The following is a 24,355-nucleotide window of genomic DNA, read 5'->3' as shown; positions in this document are numbered from 1 at the left end:
TTGTATAAAGCAAGATTTCATATCTTGATGAAATATTTTACATCTTTAGAAAGTATGGTAGCAAATTTTAGTTTGTTAGGCTATCTAAAAATTCATTACTTTTAAATAAAAAAAGTATAGATTAAGAAAGAACAATTTGAAGTTATTTAAAATATAAAATTATAGATTGTAATCAGTATTTCACTAAAGTGTGAAGTTATACATCATTACCAAAATGTAATGATGCAACTTATTGAATAATGAAGCTCTCATTCTTTTACTAATCTGACTACAGAATAGACAGAATTTGTGAACATTCGAAAATGAAAATCCATGTCTTTACACATGTGGAAAGATAACGTATTACCTTATTTATTTGTTTGAATATGCTCATCGAATTTAATACTTGAATATTGATTGATGTTCTAAAAGAGCAAAGTTCTAAAGCTTTATTTTCGTACTCAGGATATTTCTTGGCAAACGATGTTATAATTTTTCTTTTTTTTTTTTCAGTTGTAGTTCTGGATTTTCACACTATTACCCCTTAAAATAATACTTGTTAGAAATGACCCTCATATCCTTTTCGTTATCTATTGTATGGGAACATGAAAAACATGATATTAATTAAAATTGTATGATTGCATTTTAGCAGAATATTAAGTGTCATCTCATTTCACTGAAATTTTATTATGTCTCCCATTGTTAGACACCAACTATGTCAGTGTTGAATTGTCTTATTTTTAGTAGTACTATAAAGCAATTTATAATAAGATTGAATAATCAAAGCCTATTAGATTAATCTTACAATTTTTCTGAGGAGCAGATAGGTAAATTAATCCATTTTAACCATGATTATACCTTTCAACCCAATAAATATCACATGTAATCTGAAAAGAAATTTTTCTAATTTTTGAGTTTGCAGTACATGTTTTAAAATATATTTAATTAAATCACATTTAGTAGATTTAAACTATCACTTTAATTGAAAATATTAAACCATACAAAGCAGACACTCAGTGAAAACCCATAATATGTAGTTACTCAGAACACTTGCTTGCTTATAATAGCTTGAGATAGTAGTATTCTTTCATTTGAATTTTTAGTTTATACAAAGGTGACCTCAAAAATTCTGAGAAATAACTTTCAGTTTGCAATTGGTTATTATTAGGTTACAGTAGAGTACAACAGGAAAACTACGGTATTCAGTTTGACTTCAAGAGTACAAATGGAATCTTAATATATATTACACTGTGCTGCTGAGAGCTGAAATAAGAAAATTTCGTAAAATGCTTGGTATATCAAAAGGATTAAAAAGGTGTTAATTTTGTTGTGAAAAAAATTAAAATAGCATTTCGTTTTATCATCATTTTCTTTATTTCCCCCCCAGGCAGTCAGGGAGACCTCAATCAAAATTATCCTAGTATATGATTTTCTAAATGGAGAGGAACAGGCTCTTCAATTCCTGTTTCTTTACTATTATTCTTTAAATTCTCATTGTACTCCTCAATTAGAGGGGGATTTTGGTTTGGCTATTTGTTGATTAGGTTCTAGGTTTGATTTTCATATATAGTTTCTGTCTTTACAAACTGAATCATAGAACATAAGTGAAAAAGTCCTTAGTTTTCCAGTTGTGCATAATATGATAATCTCTTATTGTTATGTCCCCAATCTAATAATTAATAATAATACTTTATATTTTTGTCCTTAACATTTTTTAACATTAAGAATATTTTGCTTTGGGCCAGGTATGGTGTCTCATACCTGTAATCCCAGCACTTTGGGAGGCCGAGGTGGGTGGATCACCTGAAATCAGGAGTTTGAGACCAGCCTAACCAACATGGTGAAACCCTATCTCTACTAAAAATACAAAATTAGCTGGGCATGGTGGTGCATGCCTATAATCCCAGTGACTTGGGAGGCTGAGGCAGGAGAATCGCTTGAACTGAGAGGAGGAGTTTGCAGTGACTGAGATCGTGCCACTGCACTCCAGCCTGTGCAATAAGAGTGAAACTCTGTCTCAAAATTTAAAAAAAAAAAAAAAAAAAAAAAATTAAATTAAATTAAAATTAAAATTAAAAAATATTTTGCTTTGATACTCTTTGAATTTGTCAATATATGTTTACAATCTGGGCTTAAAAATCATTACCTCATAACTCAGTTTGCTCCCTTTCTTCAACTGCCAAAGCTATTTTCATCCTGACGCTCAGCTCAGATGCAGATTCAGATACAGATCCTTTGTAGATTCTATTTCTATGGAGAATAAATTTTCTTTTTATCACATGGTCTTGCCAGTCATATCACACCAGGTGCACCCTAATTTAGTACTTGTTTCATCAACATTTATTCATTCACTCTACCAATACTTACATACGCAGGTTTATTTCAGAAACTTTGGTGACTGTTTTGTTGTCATTAAGATAGGAACAATTTTTTTTTTTCCCCCCAAATTAATTTAATTGAAGGAAAGGAGATATGCAGAGAAGTAGGGCAAACAAGCAAACAAATATGTCACGTAAATGTACCATTATAGGGAAAGTAATGGAAGCACAAAAAAATGACCAACCAACTTTGAAGGGTCATGAAAAGTTTTGTGAATGAAATGGTAGTCCAGTCTGAGGTTTTAAGGTCAATGTCAGGCAGATGAAGAGATCCTAGTCAAAATAGTGGTTCAGCCAGAGGAACCTCCATAAACAGATCTTGGAGAGAAAATTGAATGAAGATGAGGAATATGATCATGGCTGAAAAATGAAGTTGATATTTGGTTAATAACTGTCCTGGCACATATACATAAGAAAGATAGGGACAAAGAGTTAAGTAAGGGAAGATAATTTTAGAAGTTATTTTAAAGAGATCCGATATCCTGAAATGAAAGTCATTACTTAATTGGGGGTAAAGGATTTACATGTTCAGATTTAACATTTTAGTAAGATCACTCTGACTAGCAAAAAGAACAGATAGGATAGAGCCACATGGGTGGTGGGAAAACTAGTCATGAATCTATTGCAGTAATACAGTTTAGAGGCAAAGTTGGTATTGTTGAGCGCATACCATGAGCTGGTCAAGTAAAATGGGGGTGGAAAAAGTGGTAAATCTTGTATTTAGGGGGAGGAATGCACAGAACTTGAGGACTGATTGGGTATGTGAGTGAGAAGGTAGGTGAAAGTCATGTTTAGGCTTAAAAATTTGAGTAGATGGAAGTATGATTTAGTGAGATAAGAAAATCAGAAAACGTTTGGAGAATGTTTAGTTTTCCTTGACAGAGGTATTGTTTTCTAATAGAAATGACCATAGGCAATATGCCCTGCCTTCCATATGGCCTTCCTAAACCGGTAAGTTCTAGGGGATAGAAGCACTATCTTTATTAAGACTTAAGGCCCAACTCTGTCTCAGAATTTATCCTGATACTTTGCACATTGCAATTGATCAATAAAATTTATTTTTTAATTCTGGGTTTCTACGTCATTGCTTCTACCAGATTGGAATTGAAACAATGAATAAAATATTGTAGAAACACTATTGAAAATTTATGTTAAAATATTTTAACTCATCTACCATTTATTTACTTATACAATTATGTATTTAGTAGTCACTGATTTCATAGCTAGTATTTACTTAAATGTATAACTGAAAAATAATTATTATAGTTATATATGATTATATAATAATGCTATATATTATAAACAGATTCTAGGGTTAATACATATAAATATTTTATTTTATAATAATCAAATGACTAACATTTATAATTTAATAGATTCAATAGAATAATATATATCACATTATTTGAAAGAATGTGGCTTTTTAAATAGTTATTTTGAGTATTGTATTTTGAAGATTCATAGTTTTACATTTACAAGCTTCAGTATCAGTAACCATTAATGTTAAGGAACTATTTTATAGAACAGCATAGTATTTGCTCAAGAGAATAAATTTAGAGAATGGTTGTAGACATTGGGCAGATTAGCCAATTTTATTTATACCTTTGTCCAATACTTAAAAATTTTTGAGAGGTGGAGAGAGAGAGGGAAAGAGAAAAAGAGACTGAGAGTGAGAATATGGTAAAAAACAAAAACAAACAAACAAACAAAAAAAACCTGGTGATTCAGCCTGATGGATACGTAAGAATTTACTGTATCAGTCTTTCAATTTTCCATGGGTTGTACATTACTCCAAATTAAAGTAAATATGTTTGATACAATGATTTTCTGAAATTACTTTTTATATTCAAGTTCTTCAGCAGGTTTTGGTTCCTGAGAGAATATTTTGAATATATAAGCAGCAAAAATCAGTCCAAATGCAAATGCAAAAAAAGAAATGAAATTTGCAACGTTAATCATTTAACGAATAGTAATAATTAGCACGGGACATCTAATTAGGTTGTGGATAATAAGATACACAGGTTTAAAAGATGTGCCGCTGTGACATGACCCACCAATTTAAAGGATATTAAGTTTAATTCAGTGATTCCTAATATTTTGTTTATATCTTTGTAGTTTCAGTTCTACTGGAAATTACTGAAAATTCAGTTATATTAGAAATAATTATGAATTACCTTATTTATGAACTTCAACATTTATGAATTTCAAATATATATATCAGTATTTTAGATAAAAGTAAGGTACTGCCACCTTGGAATAAGACTATTGACAGCTAGTGAGAAAGAATAATCATATATAGAATATATATTATACATTAATATTATACAATAATATTTATGCATGTATTATATATTATATGCATTAGTATACATTAGTATATATGTAACATATTTTGGTGTATTTTATTTCTGCACAGATTATCAAGGCCATTGAGGATTTGCAAATAAACTTGTATCATGAGGTGATCTTCACAGTGAATTTTCTTTTGTGTGAAGGAATTTAAGAGTAGGACCTATACTAAATATCTGTTTTTGAAAGAGCTATTTTAATATTTATGACTTATTTTTAATGAAAGAAATCCATAAATACCACTTCTTAATTAAATACCATGTTTTAAATATGAACTCATGCTTTAAATTTTGTATTGTTTTTAATGTTTTTTTTTTTGGTGTTGGTCTTCATTCTCTTTTAGTTCTCTCTTTTATATAAAATTACTCTCCCATTGTCCAGAAAATATTGAGAATTGATGTTCTCATCTCCTCAGTTGGCCACTTATCCTCTTGCTTACGAATATCAAATTCTGGACTATTTTGCCTTTTCACCACGCTATAGAAAAAGTGATACATTCATTAGTAGTTTAATAATTTCTACCCTCTTTCATTGGAACTTGTGATTTCTCTTTCTTGGCAGTATATCTAAGTTTAGCTGTTCACGTCAGTTGTCACCCCTAATATCCTAACACTACATTGTTACAAACAAACTCTATTTGCTAAACCATCTCTGACACATGGATTAATATGGTTGTAACCCTACCCAAATAAAGCAACCAATTAAGGTCATTCAGTAATAATTTATAAATTAGTACTCATGAAAAGAAGAATTAAATGTACAATGATCTACTGTTGTGACAAACCAGGTAATGAAGCTCTTCTGATGGTGAATATTGAGTTTAATGACCACTTGCCCCAAAGATGGCTAGAAGCTTACATCCTTGCTTTAGGCGTTCTATTATGACTTTTCTCCCTGTCATGTAACTCGTGAAAAAAGTTATTAAACACTATTTCAGTATAACTTTACTGGGATATCCGAATTTTTTCATTATAAAGTCTCTTCATAAAGTTCTTACAAATATAATGATTTTAAGATATCACCAAAATTAACTTAATTTGGGGTAGGATTGACATTCCTATGTGTTAACAAACTTTCAGAAAAAAATATTTCTGTACAGAACTGGGGAACATGTTCCCCAAATCAGAAGTAGAAAAAACAGAAATAATTAAAACCCCCAAATTATGTGGTAATTACCTCATAATTACCTGGTAATATTTTTAGGTAGTTCCCTGCACAAAATTTCAGAAAACCTTTCTATCTTCTTATATGTTAAGATGCATAACAATGTGAAATGATGGATATGTTAAATTGTGCCACTATAGTAACCATATTACATCATGCTATGTACCTTAAATATACACAATATAGTTTTTTTTTTTTTTTTTTTAAATGAGGGATATGAAGACTATGGAACAAGCTCAACACATTTGATAAAGAAAGTGATAAGAATGTGGTTCTGGGTAATTCACCTATTGAAAAATTACGGAATTGCAGAACAGGACCTCAAATGCTATCTAGGTCAATTGTATCCTACTTTCATAACACTTTGTGTATTACAAAAATCATGTGTGTGAGTACAAATGTTTGGTTTAATTTTCAGGTATATAATGGCATGACTTCATACCAGTATAAAATATAACTTAAAACTTTACCACATGCCCTTACCATATGGTAGGCACTATTCTAGGGCGTTTTACAAATATTAACTCACTCTATTTTTATAAGAGTGATGAGGTGACCTCTATACTAGTTTAGGAATCTGACGCACAAAAGAAGTTAAGTAACTTGCCCTAAGTCAAACATCTACAGAGTTGTAGAAGGGCTGGGTGTTTTGTTTTGTTTTTGTGTTTGTATTTTTTTGAGACAGAGTCTCTCTCTGTCACCCAGGATGGAGTGCAGTGGCATCATCTAAGCTCACTGCAACCCCTGCTTCCCAGGTTCAAGCGATTCTCATGCCTCAGCCTCTGGAATTGCTAGGATTACGGATGCGTACCACCATGCCCGGTTAATTTTGTATATTTTTAATGGAGACGGGATTTCACCACGTTGGCCAGGCTGGTCTTGAACTCCTAACTTCAGGTGATCCACCTGCCTCAGCCTCCCAAAGTGCTGGGATTACAGGCATGAGTTACTGTGCCCGGTCAGGGCTAGAATTTTAACACTAGCAGTTTGGTTCCAGAGTCTATTTTTTCAACCACTATGAATATTGTCTCTTGATGTTATATAGCCTAATTTGCTATACTGGTTATTGGGTTTGTAGAAAATCTGACCTTATTTTCAAAGAACTATTTTCCCAGTTATTTTTAGGATGAAATAAGTATTGTTTGAATATTTTCAGTAATATTCTTGTTCACATTACATTTGGTAATAAGAGAACTTCATTTGGATGGTGTGACTGAAGTTTTATTCAATTAAGAAGTATACGCTTTCAGATGATATATGTAATATGGACTTAAGTAGTATGTTTGAATAATTTATTCTGTCTTTATGAAATGAAAAATTACTCATTGAAATTAAGAAATTATATCTTCTAAAAATAATGATTAAATTTTGTCAGTTTGAATGTATATGATAACCAAAATAAAAATAACAAAGATGTGTTTAACAAAGATGAGCAATATTTTTTAGTCATAGAAGGATTATTATACTATAATACTACACATAAGAATAATTGTGTTTATAAATGTAAGTAAGCTATAATTATTTTAATATAAATGACATAGTTCTCCTAAGCCAAAACATATGTAAAAATATATTTTCAGAAGATTTGAAAGGTAGGAGTTGAATCATTTGACAATGGTACATTTATGCAGATAACAGAAAATAGTCTAAAATAGTCTAGAATCTCCAAGCTCCTATTCCAAAATTATTCTGTTATAATATTCCTTCTTATAGAAAAACATTTTACAATGTCTTCACCTGTAAGGCTTCCTATGTTGTTTACAAAAGAGGGTACTCTTTAATCCCCTTAGTGAGCAACTCATATGATTGAGGCAACTCATATAGTATGTGAGTAATGTCCTTTTAATTTTGTGATATGTAAGAGTTCACTCATTGTATCACTGTTTTGAGCTACTTCAGAGCTGCAAAATTTTTTCTCTATATTTTTCATATAGAAGTAGTTTAGGATTAAATATAAATAATGGGGTACAGCTAGGAAAGCAAATTTAAACCACCAGTGTTCTTATTCAAATACCATAGAAATATGGTAACTACTATTACTGATATATCTTACTTAATACTCTAAATCTTAATTTTTTTTTCTGAAGACATTTTGCTGAGTAGGAACTCACACAAGTAAACCTTTCTCATTAGTCAGAATCTTTGTACTCTGTAGTTCTATGTGCTGTTAATAATACTGTTTGAAAAGCTGATGAGGATAGAAAGAAAAATTGAATTCAAATATTTTTAGAATTTTCTGGTGCAGCATATAGACATTACATCAGCAGCTTTGTATAAAGTTTCTTACACTGTACCATACTGGGATTATACATCTTATTACTTTTTTTTGAATGGTTATACTACAACGTATGCAGTTTCAAAGTCTATGAATAATCTGCGTTAGCTTAATTTATGTGCATTCGCTTAATTTATGTGCGTATAATTTTGGAGGTATGACTATCTTATGAATAATACATATGCACATTTAAATCTTTAAAGACCCTAGAACTAATGTAATTATGATTCTGTTTAAGTAATTAGATATGCAGTTTTTTCCTAATAATGAAAAAAAAAAAAACAAACTGGGAAAAGACACTACTCCTCACATGCACTCTCCCCCACACACATCTATTCATCTATCAATCTGTCTTTCTATCATCTCTCTGTCTCACTCTGTGTCTGTCTCTTTATCTGTATCTATATGTCTCTATAATAAGTATACACATATACACACACATATACATACATATATTTATGTATTCTTAAATCCACAGTTTTACTCCATGTTTGTCTAGATTAGGGAAATAACGACATGAATATCTTTGCTTCATTTTAAAGCATTTGTCTAAAATAACGATAAAATAAAATTAAATCTAGTATTAAAATTTATAACAAAATTTATGAAACACTTGAACATGTTAATTGTTTATTTGTATCTGTCCAACTTTATAAAACATTCAACTTCTGATTTTTGCTCAATAGGCTTTAATGATCCACTGAATGAAATTGTTATGCTGAAATATCTTATGACTCAGTATTTTATTTTCCATTAGTATAAAAAAGGCACAAAATATAAAAGATATACAGCTCTGAAAAAAATCATTTTGGTTTGTATTTTATTCTCTTCTGCTAATGTTAATTTAAAACAATGATATTAGATTAAAATTTAAAAATTAGCCACCTCAACACCTTAACTGAGAGAAAGGAATCTTCTAGGGGTTAACTAATTGCCTGTGTATTTTGTCTAGGTGTTGAGGGAAAGCTAAGAGAATGAAGGCTCTAAATCCCCAGTGGAAGCATGATATGGCGAAGCAGAGCTGGTGCTGAATTGTTCTCTCTGATGGCTCTATGGGAGTGGATAGCACTGAGTCTTCATTGCTGGGTTTTAGCGGTTGCTGCTGTTTCGGATCAGCATGCCACAAGCCCCTTCGACTGGCTCCTCTCTGATAAGGGACCTTTCCATCGCTCACAGGAATACACAGATTTTGTGGACAGAAGCCGGCAGGGATTTAGCACAAGATACAAGATATACAGGTATGAAGCAAAGGGAAAGCAATTACAGAAATATCATCCTTGAAGGTTGTGTATAAATAAGTTTCTCGAAGGGAAAGTTTCAGATGGGAAAGAGTTATTATCAGAAGGGTTTACCCTTTACCATGCACCATAGTAATGTTTTCTTGTTATTCAGAAGTATTTCTTATAGATGTAATATATTACGATAAAAATAGATAATGGTGACCACTTGTCTATCACTCCCAAAATTAAGCATGTTACACTGCCTTAAAGTAAATGGCAATGTACTTGGAAGCTGAGTTTCTTATTTTAAATAGGCAAAATTTTGAAGTGAAATTTTAAAAATTGCTTTTCCTTTCTACCTTATACAATGCTATGTTACCTTTTTCAGCCTAAATGGAAATGGTATCTTCTACTAGTCACTGAGAAGTTGAGTCACCTCATCCTTTTTTACCTGAAAGGTAATTGTATGTTCAGAAGTTAAAGGAAACAGCAATGGAATAAAAACAAGTAGCAGATAAATAAGATATGATAACAAAGATAAAAGAAATGGACAAGATTGAGATATATGATCTTTAACATTTATCAAAGTTCTATGCTTAAAATCTAAATAAGTTACACAAAAAGAGTAATATATTAAATCCAGCAAAAGTTGCCTGCACACCTGATGTCCCGTGAATACATTAAGTAGAAGAGTGTACAAGTGGTTGCCTGATGGATTAGATTATATTGATCTATGCCATGAACAACATTTTATGTGAAGTTATTACTTCAATTTGTTTATTGGTGATAGACTTTTACAATTCCTAGTTATTGGTTTAACATTTATGAAGAAGCACATTTGTTGTGCATTTTTGTGTGTCTGTATCTATGTAGATACTCCTATATAAATATTTTATTTTATTCTGTATGTGCACCAGAGGGCACTCTGCTTGTTTGCCTGTGGTCATTTGTACAGCATTATGAGAAATTTATAAATCCTATCAGCAATGTATATTTACAGAAGAGACTGAGTGTCTTGAACAAGTTCCATGAAGCATCTACAATTATTGTTTTGCCTTTTCAAAAATAAAAAAAAAATCTCTTATTCCATGCAGCCATAAAACTGTCATAAGCCTGATGAAAAGATTTACTCTATTTTTTAAATAAATGAAATGATGAAGCCGGGCGTGGTGGCTCACGCTTGTTGTCCCAGCACTTTGTGAGGAGGAGGTGGGTGGATCACCAGGTCAAGAGATGCAGACCATCTTTCAACATGGTGAAACCCCGTCTCTATTAAAAATACAAAAATTAGCTGGGCGTGGTGGCACGTGCCTGTAGTCCCAGCTACTCGGGAGGCTGAGGCAGGAGAATCGCTTGAACCTGGGAGGCGGAGCTTGCAGTGAGCTGAGATGCACCACTGCACTCCAGCCTGGGTGACAGAGCGAGACTCCGTCTCAAAAAAAAAAAAAAAAAAAAAAAGGAAAAACAGGAATACTACAGATTTTCTTTATGAAATGCAGCAGAAATTGTCAACATTTTATGATTCTGGGTTCATTTATTTTTATATGTGTTTATTGATTTAGCCAGTTTTTCTTCACAGATTGTGTGAAGCTACCTGAATTTAGAATTGTAAAGATGTGTTAGATTTTAGCACTCTGCAAGAAGATTTTTAACACTCTGCCAGACAAACTGATGCCAGCGCATGTCTCCATGATTTATTGGCATCTGTATCTGGAGGTCTAACGTGCTGTCTTACGTGTGATTGTTGTGGTTTAGCTTATCAGTCAATGAGCTGTGAGCTGCAAACATGGCTTGACATGTTTTTGTTTTTGTTTTGGGACGGAGTCTCGTTCTGTCACCCAGGCTGGAGTGCAGTGACACGATCTTGGCACACTGCAACCTCTGCCTCCTGGGTTTAAGCGATTCTCCTGCCTCAGGTTCCCAAGTAGCTTAGATTAACAGGCACCCGCCACCGCTCCCAGGTAATTTTTGTATTGTTAGTAGAGACGGAATTTCACCATGTTGGCGAGTCTGGTCTTGAACTTCCGACTTCAAGTGATCTGCCCGCCGCGGCCTCCCAAAGTGCTGGGATTACAGGAGTGAGCCACCGCGCGCGGCCAGCTTGACATGTTTTTGGAGGTGCTGGGTTGAATGAAAGAGGCATTATTTGGATAACAGATGTTAAAGGTAATGAACAAAAGTGCTTTGAGGTTTGTTTGCAAGGCTTATATATTGTTTGGTTTTATGCAACTCACTTCCTGGAGACCTTCATTAGCTCTGTGCTACTTATCCTTCCTATGTCTTTACCTTTGTGGCTTGAATAAACATGTAAAGATATTAAATCCATTTATAAACAATGGAGCTAGGTTATAACGTCTTATAAAACCGTTTAAACATTGCAAATGATGCTACGGTTATTGATAGTTGCTATAAAAAGAACAATATAATTTATTCATTAGAGTTCCTTTAGTTTTAGTAAAGTGAGTTTTTGTCTTTAATATTTGTCTTCAAAAACAATTTTTAGAGGGTTCATCTTTCATTAATGTTTGCCATAAAATATAGAATTTGTGAGTACTTAAAACACACAGATGGAAAATTAGTGCTTTCCGTATTTAAATACTTGATTTGTCATTTTAAAGATTGTAATTTCATAAAGTGATCAGCCCAATTCTACTAGTGTTTATTATTACTATCATCAACACATTCTTGGGGAATATTGCATTGACATTGTTTCTGAAAGGCACTAGTTACAAATGTAAAACATAACAAACCTGTTAAAATAATTAAGTCAAATCTATTTTCACGTGTGTTTCTTCATTTCTTCCTCTTCTCCAGCAACATATTTTTATTTTCACTCCAAATATAGAACAGCAAGGACACAGTAATCAAAAATTGCTAAAATCATAGCTAGGGCTAAGATTTTTAAAAATTGTCATCATGTTTGAAAAGGTGTGTTTTTGTCAACTATAACTTACATTTATGTTTTTAAACTTGTGTATATTTAAAGTTATTTACAGAATTTGTATCTGAAACTACATTAAGACTTAAAAGATGATTAATTTGTGGGTTGGTCACTGAGTTGGAAGATTTAGAATGAAGTAACACATAACTTGTTATTTGGACAAATATTATAAGCTAGATTTCGAACTATTTTTCCCACTATCCTCAAATTGGTTCCTGAATAAAATAATAAGGCATTTTGAAAAAATTGCCTCATTAAAAAAAATAAAGGTGTTTCTAAAAGTGTTTTTAGTTTCAGAAAGTGAGCTATGCCTGGAGAAATTTTGTCTACTCTGCCACATGGAACAGAGGGACATTTGGCCCCTTAGTAAGCTGGAACCTTGTGTTGTGCAGTTGTATTCTAGAAACACTATCCCTCAGGCTGTAAGCCTGTCAGAATATGTATAATTTTTTTCCAGGCCATGGCAATCTTTATTCTTTTAATACATTAGAGGATATCTAGAATAGAGACTCATTTTTAGTGGCTCAAACTTAGATGCAGTTATCTTGAACCACTAATATGAGTTCTAAGGTCATAGGCTGGCAATTTTCATTACCATAAAATAAACATTTCACATATGTAAATCTTCAGATATGATGACTCAAAACAAATTTTTTTTTTTTCTTTCCCTAACTTCTACCATTCTTTGGTTAACCACATGTGTAAGTGAATTATGGGAAAATGATACTGATTTTCTTATAATTTTTCAAAATATTAGACAGACATGTCATATTATCACAACTTGGTGTCCTTCAGAGCACTCAAATAATGCTCCAAATTTGAGAACAGGAGACAATTGAGATGAATGCTGTGCCTTTCGAGTGTTTTTAGTCATGTTCCTTGAAAAAAATTATATTTAAAAAATGACCAATGAAAGACAAGATTGTCTAAAAAAAGTTAAACCACTATGTGGTCACTTCATATGTGACAGGATTATAATGAAATCTTGTGTGGGAAAGAGTGAACTTCTGAATAAATGTTTCTTTATATGGGTATCCATATGAGAAAAGCAGAAATTTAATCCTCTCTTCTTAACATATTTATAAATCTATTTTATATGGAAAAAGGATCTCAATAGGAAAGGCAAAAATATTAAGTTTTTAGAAGAAAACAGAGAAAAAAACTTCATAATTTTGGGATACATAAGAATCCATTTAAATACAAGTTATTAAGAATTAAAATAGAAGTATTTTTCATCAGGAATAAGAATTGGACAAGTATTTATTGATAAAGAGTTGTTTTTAAGAATATACAATTTTCTATAATAAAAACTATGAGGATTCTGGTTTAAAATGTCTTGAAAGTAGCAATCCAGATACAGCTCACTTCAAACTTCCTGTTAAAATACTATATTAATTATCAGGAGGGAAAATGAAAACTCATAACAACACAGAAAACTATAGTTAATATGTAACTTTCTGCCAGAATATGAGAGACATTTAAATAGTTATAAGCTTCTTATAAGTTATAACACTAGCAAAACATATTTTAATACTTCAGATGAGCAAGCCCAAATGCCTCAACAAAGGTGGCACTTACCCTAAATACAGAAGGGAGCTGTGTCATTACCATCAGCTAACTACATTACCATCAGCTAACTACTCCGAAGCCCAGAGTTAGATCCTAATAGGAACTTTGCAGCTCCCTCTCTAAGACAGGATCCTACCTTGAGATGTAGCCACAGTCAAATGATCTCTCTCTCTCACTATGTTCGGAGTTGGTACATGGCAAGAATGATGTGGTAGGAGGATATCAAATAAGGATGCCCCATGTAATATTTGAGACATAATTAAATAAAAAAACAAAGAAACAGAAAATATTTTTGTCTATTTAAATTTTAATTTATTTGTTTGCCATGTATTTTTATTTGCTAAATTTGGCAACTCTAGAAGGGAATACATGAGTACTAGTATTAATGATTCCATATCTATGACAAAGAACAAGGACTTTCAGAAGTAAATTAGGAACAGGGAGAGGAATAGCCTTTAATGTAGTTAATGTTGTTTCCCCTGGACTTTCTTGTTCAGATTGTCAGAGAAATGAATGTCAGGGTAAATTCCACCTCAGCTATACACTGATAATTAAGCCCAAACCACTATACATCAGTGCACTCTCCTGCAAAACAAAGAAAGAACTGGAGACACTGATCAATACATGCTGTTTCAGCAAAATCTACATATTGATAGAGCCCTCTCTATTCCACATGACAAATAAAATAATACAGTAATATATTATATATAATACACGTGCGCACACACACACACACACGCTATAATACAATAGCACCTTTGACTGGTAGTATGTGACAGTTTGAGTATCATAGTAGGGAGACCATGCATTTATCGAAGGAAGAAGGTAACAAATTTTGTAAAATAGTCAAATGAAAGAAATAAATATCTTAAAGATTTAATAGAAGAGATTACCTGTTCATGATCCTTCTCCCTGATATACACATACACACACAAGCACACATGAATGCTTAGTCTCTTCAATAGATTGTAGGAAATTGTGGTATCTCTAAAAACAGAGGAATATATGGTAAGAAAAAGATAGGGTGAAAATAAAAAGGAGTTTGGAGGATGTGATAATAATGCAAATAAAATAAAATGTAGCAACAGAAATGAAATTCACACTAAAAATTATCACACAGAGTTTGGTGAAAAATAGTAAATATTGTTTTAAAATTTCAAGGAAATGTTAAAATATGATTCTTGGAAGAGGCAGTATTTAACAATAAAAATAACTATTAAGTTTAAGTGACCTAGGGTTATAAACTCTGATAATATAAATAAATACTTAGAGATCTGAATTTGAGTAAAACCTTAGAAAAATTAAGCAGAGCTGAAATTCAAATTTATTAATATTTCCATTTCTAACCAGAAAAATTAAGTTTCAAATATTATTGCTAACCTTAACAATAACAACTTGCAGATGTAAAAAGCATTATGTGTATTTTGAAAATTTCCTGCTACATATGAAGAGAGACATATCAAAAGTTTAAAAATAAATGAAAATGATAGAATTATCAAACTTGAAACCAAGTGACCCGAAAAAACAAAAATATAGCAAATGTAATAAGTGTAAACATTTCCAGCTCTAAAAATAATTATCATAATCAGACTTAAACATTTCTTTGAATATGCTACTTTTAGCAAAGTTAACTGAGATAAAATTAGACCCAACATAAAAAGTAAAAAGATAATCAATTTTCTTAAATGCCATATAACACTATATAATGAATAGTAAGTTATATATAGATCTTCTAGGAGAAACTAAAACACACACACACACACACACACACACACACACATAATTGTCACAAGAAACTTTAATCTGCCATTTTAAATTTTATGGACGAAATAGATCACACACCCACAACACATCCCACAAGTGTAGGGGTGATAAGAAAAAAGATTGTTTAAATATAGAATTTAATACAATTGTACTGATATACAGAATTTTGAGCATTAAATATGTAATATGCATCTTAAATATGGTCATGGAATGTATACTCAATTTGACTTTATTCTAACCGACAAAGAAAAATATTAACATAATAAATTAAATATATCCTTGTTTTCAGAATTCTCAAAAATCGTAAGAATGCAAATTTAAAACTAGATATTAAGAATAGAAAATTAAAGAAATAAATTTAACTGTTTCCTCAGAAACCTGAAAATTGAGTTTTAATGGTACTAAATATTGTTTTATTTTCAAAAGATATTCAATACAATAGGAAATTCTTTCATATTCCTTCAAATTTAAGTAAAAGAAAACACATTAAAATTTAAAAATGTAAAATAGGGCTGTAATTATTTTAGGATGGTCTTACTTTTTTAACATATACAAATGCACACTAAAAAGACTACAAGTATTGCACCTAAATGTTTGAGTTATTTTTTGTGTAAAGTTTTATAGGTTTTCCCTCACACTTTTTTGTGATGAATATGTGTAAATGTTATGCTCAGGAAAAATATTAGTTGTTATTAAAAACATTCGGATGAGCTGTAATTTATTTGAAAAGTCATTTGCAAGTAACTAACAATGAAATTATGATTTACCAGGGTTATTTAGGAAAAAGTTAAAAATAGAGTTAAAATAATGAAACATAGTTTCTCCTTTTAGCCTTAGCACTAATTTTTAAAATAATTATAATTAAACATATTTGTATGTGAAAGACAGACTATAACATAAGTCAGAAGTGTTTGGGGATCATATCTATATGTTGTGCAAATATATACAGAGAGAGCTATAGGGAGAAAGAGGGACTGCATCCACCTATCTATCTAGTCCATACTAGAAAAGGAAAAGAGATTGAAATTAAATATTGAATTTTCATTAGGTAATTGGTGCTTTCATGTTATCTTTTTTAATCCTATAAATAGCTGTAATAATTTCCATTTTATAGATTCAGAAATAAAAACGAAAACATGCTGAACTTTTGTTCACCCCTCATATCCATGAATTTCTCTTTCATGTATGATATTGCACTAAAATCACCTTCTAACTTAAATTATGAATACGTGGAAGACAGAACTTTTCCCTTTTTCTGTTTTATTTATTTAATTTTATACATTTTATTTTTTTATTTCTATCTTTCTGTCTTTAATTTCCTAGAGCAAGCCAGTTGCTCAACCATCAAAGGCACTGGCTTTGCTTTTGGATATACTGGATTTAGAGACCAATGCGCATCCCAATGAAAATATTTCCTCTTGACTATAAGCAAGGAGGCGTGTATTCTTTTCTGTCTTTGACAAAATGCAACTGTATTCACTCAGGTTTGTAACTTAATTTCTCAGACCTCAGTCTCCTCATTTGTAAAAGTAAGGCTGCAATAGATCTCTATAGATCCTTTGAGCTATAAAGTTCTATTTTTTGGCTATCAAAAGCAAAAGGAAACATCAGAACAAATAGATGTAAAGGATTAAAACAAAAATGTACTGTGGTTAATTCTTATATCTGCATTTATCTGCAAAAATCACTTACAAATACTTCTTTATAAATAGTATATAAGAATCTCTTATACCTCTTATATTTTTTCTTTGTGTATATTGGAACATAAATTGTGTAATTTTTATCTTTCCCCCACCAATCTAATTTTTTCCTATTTCTTGTATGTTATATTGAAGAAGCTATAGTAAGAAGGAAGCTTTTTATCCTAGTTGGTTGGTTTACTATAAATCACTACACTGTTAACAAACTTGGTGCAATGATAAATTAAGAGGAGTATTCTAGGTAGTGATTTTAAATAATAATCAAAATACATTCATAACCAAAACCATTTGAATACATGTGTTCAACGATATTGCTATATCTCTAATTTTGAGATTAAACCATATAATACATTTTAATTTTTGTTACTTAATTATAACTCAGATCTGAAATATACAGTTACCATTGGGAAAATTTCAGTCTTCTGACTATATTACAGTCAGAAGTAATATAGAAATATAAAGAGTTTAGAAACTATAGTCCACTGTCAGAAGAATCAGTTCTTAATGAGAATTGTGCATTATCTTGTTACTATAAATTAAAAAGTTGTGCTTTTGTAATTAAAACAATTTACAAGTAATTTTTAGTTTAATAGTGTATTCATGTTTGTTACTATTATAATGACAAAATAAACAAGATTGCTAGTTAACACAATTGTTTACAGAATGGAAAACAACAATTATAATGTTTTGGCATTTAAAAAAATACTTTATTTGATTATTTTTCTCTATCTAATCCCATTTTGCCAAGCACTCTAATTCTTCATTTTCATTATCTCTGTGGTCTTCTTCCAAGTGAAACTGCCAGAGTTATTAGACTTGTTCTCTTTTGTTTTCACTCTTCTGGAGCTTTTGAATTGCTAATATTTATTTTTTTAACGAGCACCATTCCAAAAATGTGAATTTGAAAATTAGAGGAAAAAAAACTGGGTTTTAACACTTTGAAGGGTTTCTTGATGTTTTTCTTGAGTGTGTGTGTGTGTATGCCCATGTGTACTTAAATGAAATTTAATGAGAAGAAAGTGATTTGCATTATGATGTTTCTAAGTTACAAAAGATTCTAAAATTACATTCATTATGTCTTTTCTGCTTTTATATAAAAATAAAATAGCAATGCTAATGACAATATTTTTCAATCAAGTTTAAATAAATTAGTCCTAAGATTAAGTTAAAATATTATCTTTCATTTTAATAAGCATCTGTGAATACAGGTAAAGATTAGACCCTCATTTTCCAATTTTACTTTTAAAATTAAAGCTGAAATGTGTACTGAGTATTTATGGTTTATAATAGATATTAATTTATCCAATATCCATAGTTAGACCAATCTTTATAGAAGTAGCAAGTTTTTCAGTTTTTTTAAAATTTCCCTGCTTGTTTTTTAATTTTCCCAAAGTATATTCTTTAACTTCCCTATAATTTTCAATAGGAATTATAATTCCATAATGTGCTTTAGGATATAATAATTATTCGATAAAATTACGTCTCTAAAACAGTCTTACACCAATTAATTAGTAATATTTATTCATGAACTTGCTTCTCTTACTGACGTGATATGTGATAATATAAAAATGTTAAAAAATATTGGTTGAAAAAAGTTACACAAAGGACGTACATATCTTATTAAATATTCCATTCATTTATTTCTCCAAATTTCCCAGTAAACAAAGGCAATATAAAAAGCTTACTATTTTTGGCAGGGCGCAGTGGCTCACGCCTGTAATCCCAGCACTTTGGGAGGACAAGGTGGGCGGATCACGAGGTCAGGAGTTGGAGAACAGTCTGGCAAATATGGTGAAACCCCGTCTCTACTAAGAATAGAAAAATCAGCTGAGCATAGTGGTGCGTGCCTGTAATCTCAGGTACTCGGGAGGCTGAGGCAGGAGAATGGCTTGAATCCGGGAGACAGAGGTTTCCGTGAGCCAAGATCGTGCCACTGCACTCCAGCCTGGAGACAGAGCAAGACTCTGCCAAAAAAAAAAAAAAATAAATAAATAAAAATAATAGTAATAATAATAATGATGAAATAAATAAATATAAAAAATAAATAAATAAAAAGCATACTCTTTTTACATAAACCTAGGAAATATATTAGTAAGTCTTTTTATTTTAAATGTATAAGCTAATAACTGATTTTTAGTATGAAGAAAAGTTCTCTGAAATTTGAGGGAAGAGACTTTATGCCAGTGAATAGTTTGTAAACTTGGGAAACAGCGTTTGTACACAAAAGAAGAAAATTAGATTTAAACAAAACATACGCCACTAAAATTCATTCCAGAGACGAAAGAGATTGTTTATGGGTTTTGTTTTGTTTTGTTTGGGATGGAGTTTTGCTCTTGTTGCCCAGGCTGAGTGCAATGGCGCCACGTCCGCTCACTGCAACCTCCTCCACTTCCTGGGTTCAAACGATTCTCCTGCCTCAGCCTCCCGAGTAGTTGGGATTACAGGCATGGGCCACGGCACACCCCCCCCCCCCCGCCCGCCCCCGGCTAATTTTGTATTTTTAGTAGAGACAGGTTTTCTCCATGTTGGTCATGCTGGTCTCAAACTCTCGATCTCAGGTGATCTGCCTGCCTCCGCCTACCAAAGTGCTGGGATTATAGGCGGGAGCCACCGCCTAGCCGACTGTTCATGTTTTACAGCAAAGTTCCTGCCGAGGTTCCCAATCAGGTCTGTGTACAGAAAGACTGAAACTTGCTTAATTCAGGTTGGTCATTGCAGCTGAGTCCTGTTTGGTTGATATAAGCTGAGCCTTGATTGGCCAGGGTAGGTAAGTTCTGATTGATTGGCTTCCAAGCTCCAAACTAGAAGTCGCTGTCAAACCTTTCAAACTGCTGGTGGTGAGTGTGGTTCACCTCTCAGTTTATCTTGGCAAGGATAACAGACATTGGTTTGGCTTGATTGCAGAAAGGGAGGTCCTGTGATACTTTTACAACATCTTTCTGGGAATGAAGAGTCCGTGACCCACTGCTCCCTCATGCAGGTATGACTGCCTGGTTCTGTTTCAACTTTGAACACCCCAGTTTGCCAGGGTGTCCATTTTGTTTGCCAGTAGAGGAGATACTTTAACCTAGGGAAAGGGAACGTTTTATACTCTTCAGGTCCTTTTAAAGAATTCTCAGCGTTCTTTGAATATTTTCTTTTAGTCAAGATACAGAAGGCTGGCCAGGCGCAGTGGCTCACGACCGTAATCCCAGCACTTTGGGAGGCCGAGTAAGGTCAGGAGTTCGAAATCATTCTGGCCAGTATAGTGGAAACCCATCTCTACTAAAAATATAAAATTTAGCCGCGTGCGGTGCTGCACGCCTGTAGTCCCAGCTCCTTGGGAGGCTGAGGCAGGAGAATCACTTGCATCCGGGAGGCAGAGTGTGTAGCGAGCCGAGATTGTGCCATTGCACTCTAGCCTTGGGCAATAAGAGCAAAACTCCGTCTCAAAACAAAACAAAACAAAAAAGGTTACAGAAGGCTTCCACAATATTTGAAAGTATTTCACTAGTTTATTGTTAAGGCACCTATAGGTCAAACTCGAAAGTATATACATGTACACACACGCACTCACCAAGAAAATGCACACAGAGTAACCACACACGCTTGAAGAAAATACACAAAAAGTAATCACACAGACTTAAGTACCTTACTTGTTTTCTTTAAATCCAATTTTCTTCTTTTGTGTCCAAAGTATGTTAAATACTTAGGCGTGTGTGATTACTTTTTGAGACTTCTCCCTTCATTTACACATATGTGGAATCTACCTATTTTCTTCTCTTTTGAAATAGTTGAAAAGAGTCAAAGAGAATGGCCTGGGCTTTGCATATCCTTATTGTGACAGACAGTTCCCTGACTGCTCATTTAAATAGATATTAGTAGCTAACTAATTAAACTACCTCTCTTGTCAGCCAGAAATTAACAAAGGCTTAAAAAATTAGCAAAATCTCTGTTTTGCTGTGGCCTTATGTGCTGACGGTCTTATCTGAAAGACACACACAACTATTTCCCAAAACAGAGTAGAAAATTAGATTTAAATAAACATACAGCATTAAAATTCTTAAAGTATTTTCTCATGAAATGTAATCTTTCAAAACTTAACCATTATAGGAAAGTAAATTTTTAAAATACAACAATAAGTTTAAGACTGATAGGAATACATTTCCATGTTTATCAATTAAAAAAGCAAAGAGACTATAATCCTTTTTTGCGGTGATCTTTTCAGGATTTAGTTTTTTTTTTCCTCCCAAATAAAACCAAAGATTGAAAATGACATTAAAATGTAGCTACTCAAAGCAATGATGTTTAACTCATGCTATCTGATTCCCATTTATAGTATAACTGTCAAATGACCATCTAACCATTCTTTAAATGTTTCAAATTACTGGGAACAAACCACATTCCAGGGTGTACTTTTCTAATCCTATCCCAGTTCTATCTCTTCAATGTTTAATCCAATGATAGCACTCAGACTTCACATTATTATTCTCTTTTATTGAAGTACTATTAGGGAGAACTAGATTCTCCTACTCTTGAGAGCATTGCATGTGTTCGTATCTCATTAAAAATAATAATAAAAATATATTTGACCCATTTGAGAAATCTGTCAAGAATTTTCTTTTCTTGAAAATTATACTGAAACATACTGGTTTATTCAAAATATGCACATTTGAAAGGAATAGTTCCTATGTATTCATTTGAATCACTGACAAATATCTTAGAATAACAATAAAAAAGTATCCTCAATTAAATAATGAGAAATCCTCCAATAATTAGATAATTTTCAGCTTTTTGTGTAGGTACAAAGCCCTTTATGGAAATTGCAAAATTCCAAAGCTTTGAAACTGGATCATTTTCTTTTATCGCATTTTGCTTTGAAACTTTCCTTGACTTTGACAGATGTGAGATATAGTTTTTATTTTTGTATTGAATGCAAAATAGTCACCCTGTATTGCAAGGATGCTGATATACTTGATTATACGTTACTGCCTCACATTCCATTGAAAATATTACATAAGATACACTGTGTGTTCCTCATTTCCCTCTAAAATACGGAAAACTCTGAACTCTGAAGCACATTTGACTTCAGGGGCTTCAGATACAGCACTGTGACCCTGTATTAACTTCTAGGTTTTTTTTTCTAGCTTCTCTATTATGATATTATATTTGACTATGTCAAATGTTGCCATAATATTCAAGTATTTTACAGAATACTGACTGATCTTATAGATCTGTTAGTTTTGCAGTCCCACCTAAAGAGAAAATAAGTGAATTTCACGATTTGTTTTTTTCTTTTAATCTAACTTTTTAGCCTATAAAAATACAATCTAGGACGTCCTTTTCATTTTTGTATATTAAAATTGTATTTTAAAAGATTTCCATTTTTTTATTAGAATTGTTTTCTCATAAGTACTTTGCAAATGTTTACTTAGGTTGTGACTTCATAATCCTCATACTTTATTGATAAGTTTTTCAATCTTTTATTTTCCAGTTGACTTTTAACTTAAGTTAAATTATTTATTTTTGCATTATGTCAACTTAATCCAGCTCGTTTGGACTGGACAGGTAAAGACAACACATAGTTGGATAGAGAGATAAGTTGATATTGTAGAACTGAGGTTTCATGCTTTTATTGACCATTTATTCTTTGTAAAAATGTACAAAATTTTATCAGCCCTCTGTGTCTTTGAGTCCTCATCTAGTAAATGAAGATGACAGGGCATTCTCTAAGTTTATTTCTCACTATGGCATTCCATTAAAATTAAGTTTTACCGGTCACCTTTCTGACATAATCTATTTGATAATGTTGATATATAGAATAACATCACTGTGTATAGAAGTTAAAAGTTTCTAAATATGCCGTAGAACTGGCTGCAGGTTTTATTTCTTTAAGGTCAATACTTAAATTGTTTTGAGTATAATTTTGTGATTTACATAATTATATTAAATGAACACTGTGGCTTAATATAAGGATATCAAATTTTTCTAATTTCTAAAATTCATGTGTAATTTTTTTCAAGATAAATCCTATTTGCTTTTAAAAGGAGAAACTATTTAAATAATGCAAGAGATATGAATAAAACTTATCAGATGATAAAGAAATTTCCATTGTTGGATTCCGGTTGATTATATTTTTAGCAAGTCATGTGAATGGATTTTCTTTTATTTTACAAAAATTACAACTAGCTGTTTCCTATAATCAAACTTTATACAATCAATGAATACATTTTATACTACATTATACCTTTCTCAAAATCTGATTTTTGATAACTACTGGAAGAAATACAGTCTGTTATGTTAGCATATCTTATATTAAAGTGGTTATTCAAAGTATTGTTCTGTGAAAACTAAAGTACTATGATTAGTTCTTCCCTTTCAGTCAAATCAAAAGAATCAAAAGGAGAATTTAAAAATTCGCCAACGACATGGGAACTTATAGCTTGAGACCTGTTTTTGCCATTATTTAGGAATGCTTTATTATAGGAAAGAAAATTTATTATTGATATTATAAGAGGTTAATATTACTTAAAAACTCAAATTTTCTACTTCTATTTCTGGCATCTGTTAAGAATTAGGATCACATTACGTTCTCTTCCTTGGCAATGTTCACAGTTTCAGCTTTACTGTTTAGGCCTTAGGTTATCTGTCTTCTACTTCTGGCCCCAGTCATATCCCTTAATTAGATCGCCACACAGCTCAACATCTTTCTACCATTAATTCATTCAAGCACACATACACATACACACACACGTACTATCACAGACCTTCTTAAAAAATTTGGAATTAGATGCCATTTCTTCTGCCTTGGAGTAAAATTTTGATCTGGTTTTTGAAGACATGACTTATTTGGTTAAATATAAAATACTCTTATGCCATGCTTTTGTTATTTAACACTTCAAAATTTAAACTGGAGATTCAAACCAAAGTAAGGCACTGAGGTTATATAAAAAACACATTATATTAATATACCCGGTTTCAGTTGAAATACTCTTCATTTTCCCTTTATTCTACTATTCATATGAACATTATGCCTA

The 24,355-nt window shown here is 31.8% G+C and overlaps 1 protein-coding gene across 4 annotated transcripts in view; it reads left to right on the top strand.

The window, feature by feature from the left end:
* LOC105484614 (BMP/retinoic acid inducible neural specific 3) overlaps window positions 1-24,355 on the top strand; it is a 399,147-nt gene that overhangs the window by 14,280 nt on the left and 360,512 nt on the right. For all 4 annotated transcript variants that reach the window (XM_011746431.2, XM_011746438.3, XM_011746433.3 and 1 more), the window contains exon 2: window positions 9,098-9,383. In XM_011746431.2, coding sequence (XP_011744733.1) covers window positions 9,148-9,383 — 236 coding nt within the window. In that variant the 5' untranslated portion in view covers window positions 9,098-9,147. The remainder of the gene's footprint in view (window positions 1-9,097; window positions 9,384-24,355) is intronic.

The sequence above is a fragment of the Macaca nemestrina genome, chromosome 1 (genome assembly GCF_043159975.1).
Source record: "Macaca nemestrina isolate mMacNem1 chromosome 1, mMacNem.hap1, whole genome shotgun sequence".
NCBI classification, from domain to species: domain Eukaryota; kingdom Metazoa; phylum Chordata; class Mammalia; order Primates; family Cercopithecidae; genus Macaca; species Macaca nemestrina.
The sequence above is the reverse complement of the archived record's forward strand: the minus strand, read 5'-3'. Positions and strand labels throughout refer to the sequence as shown.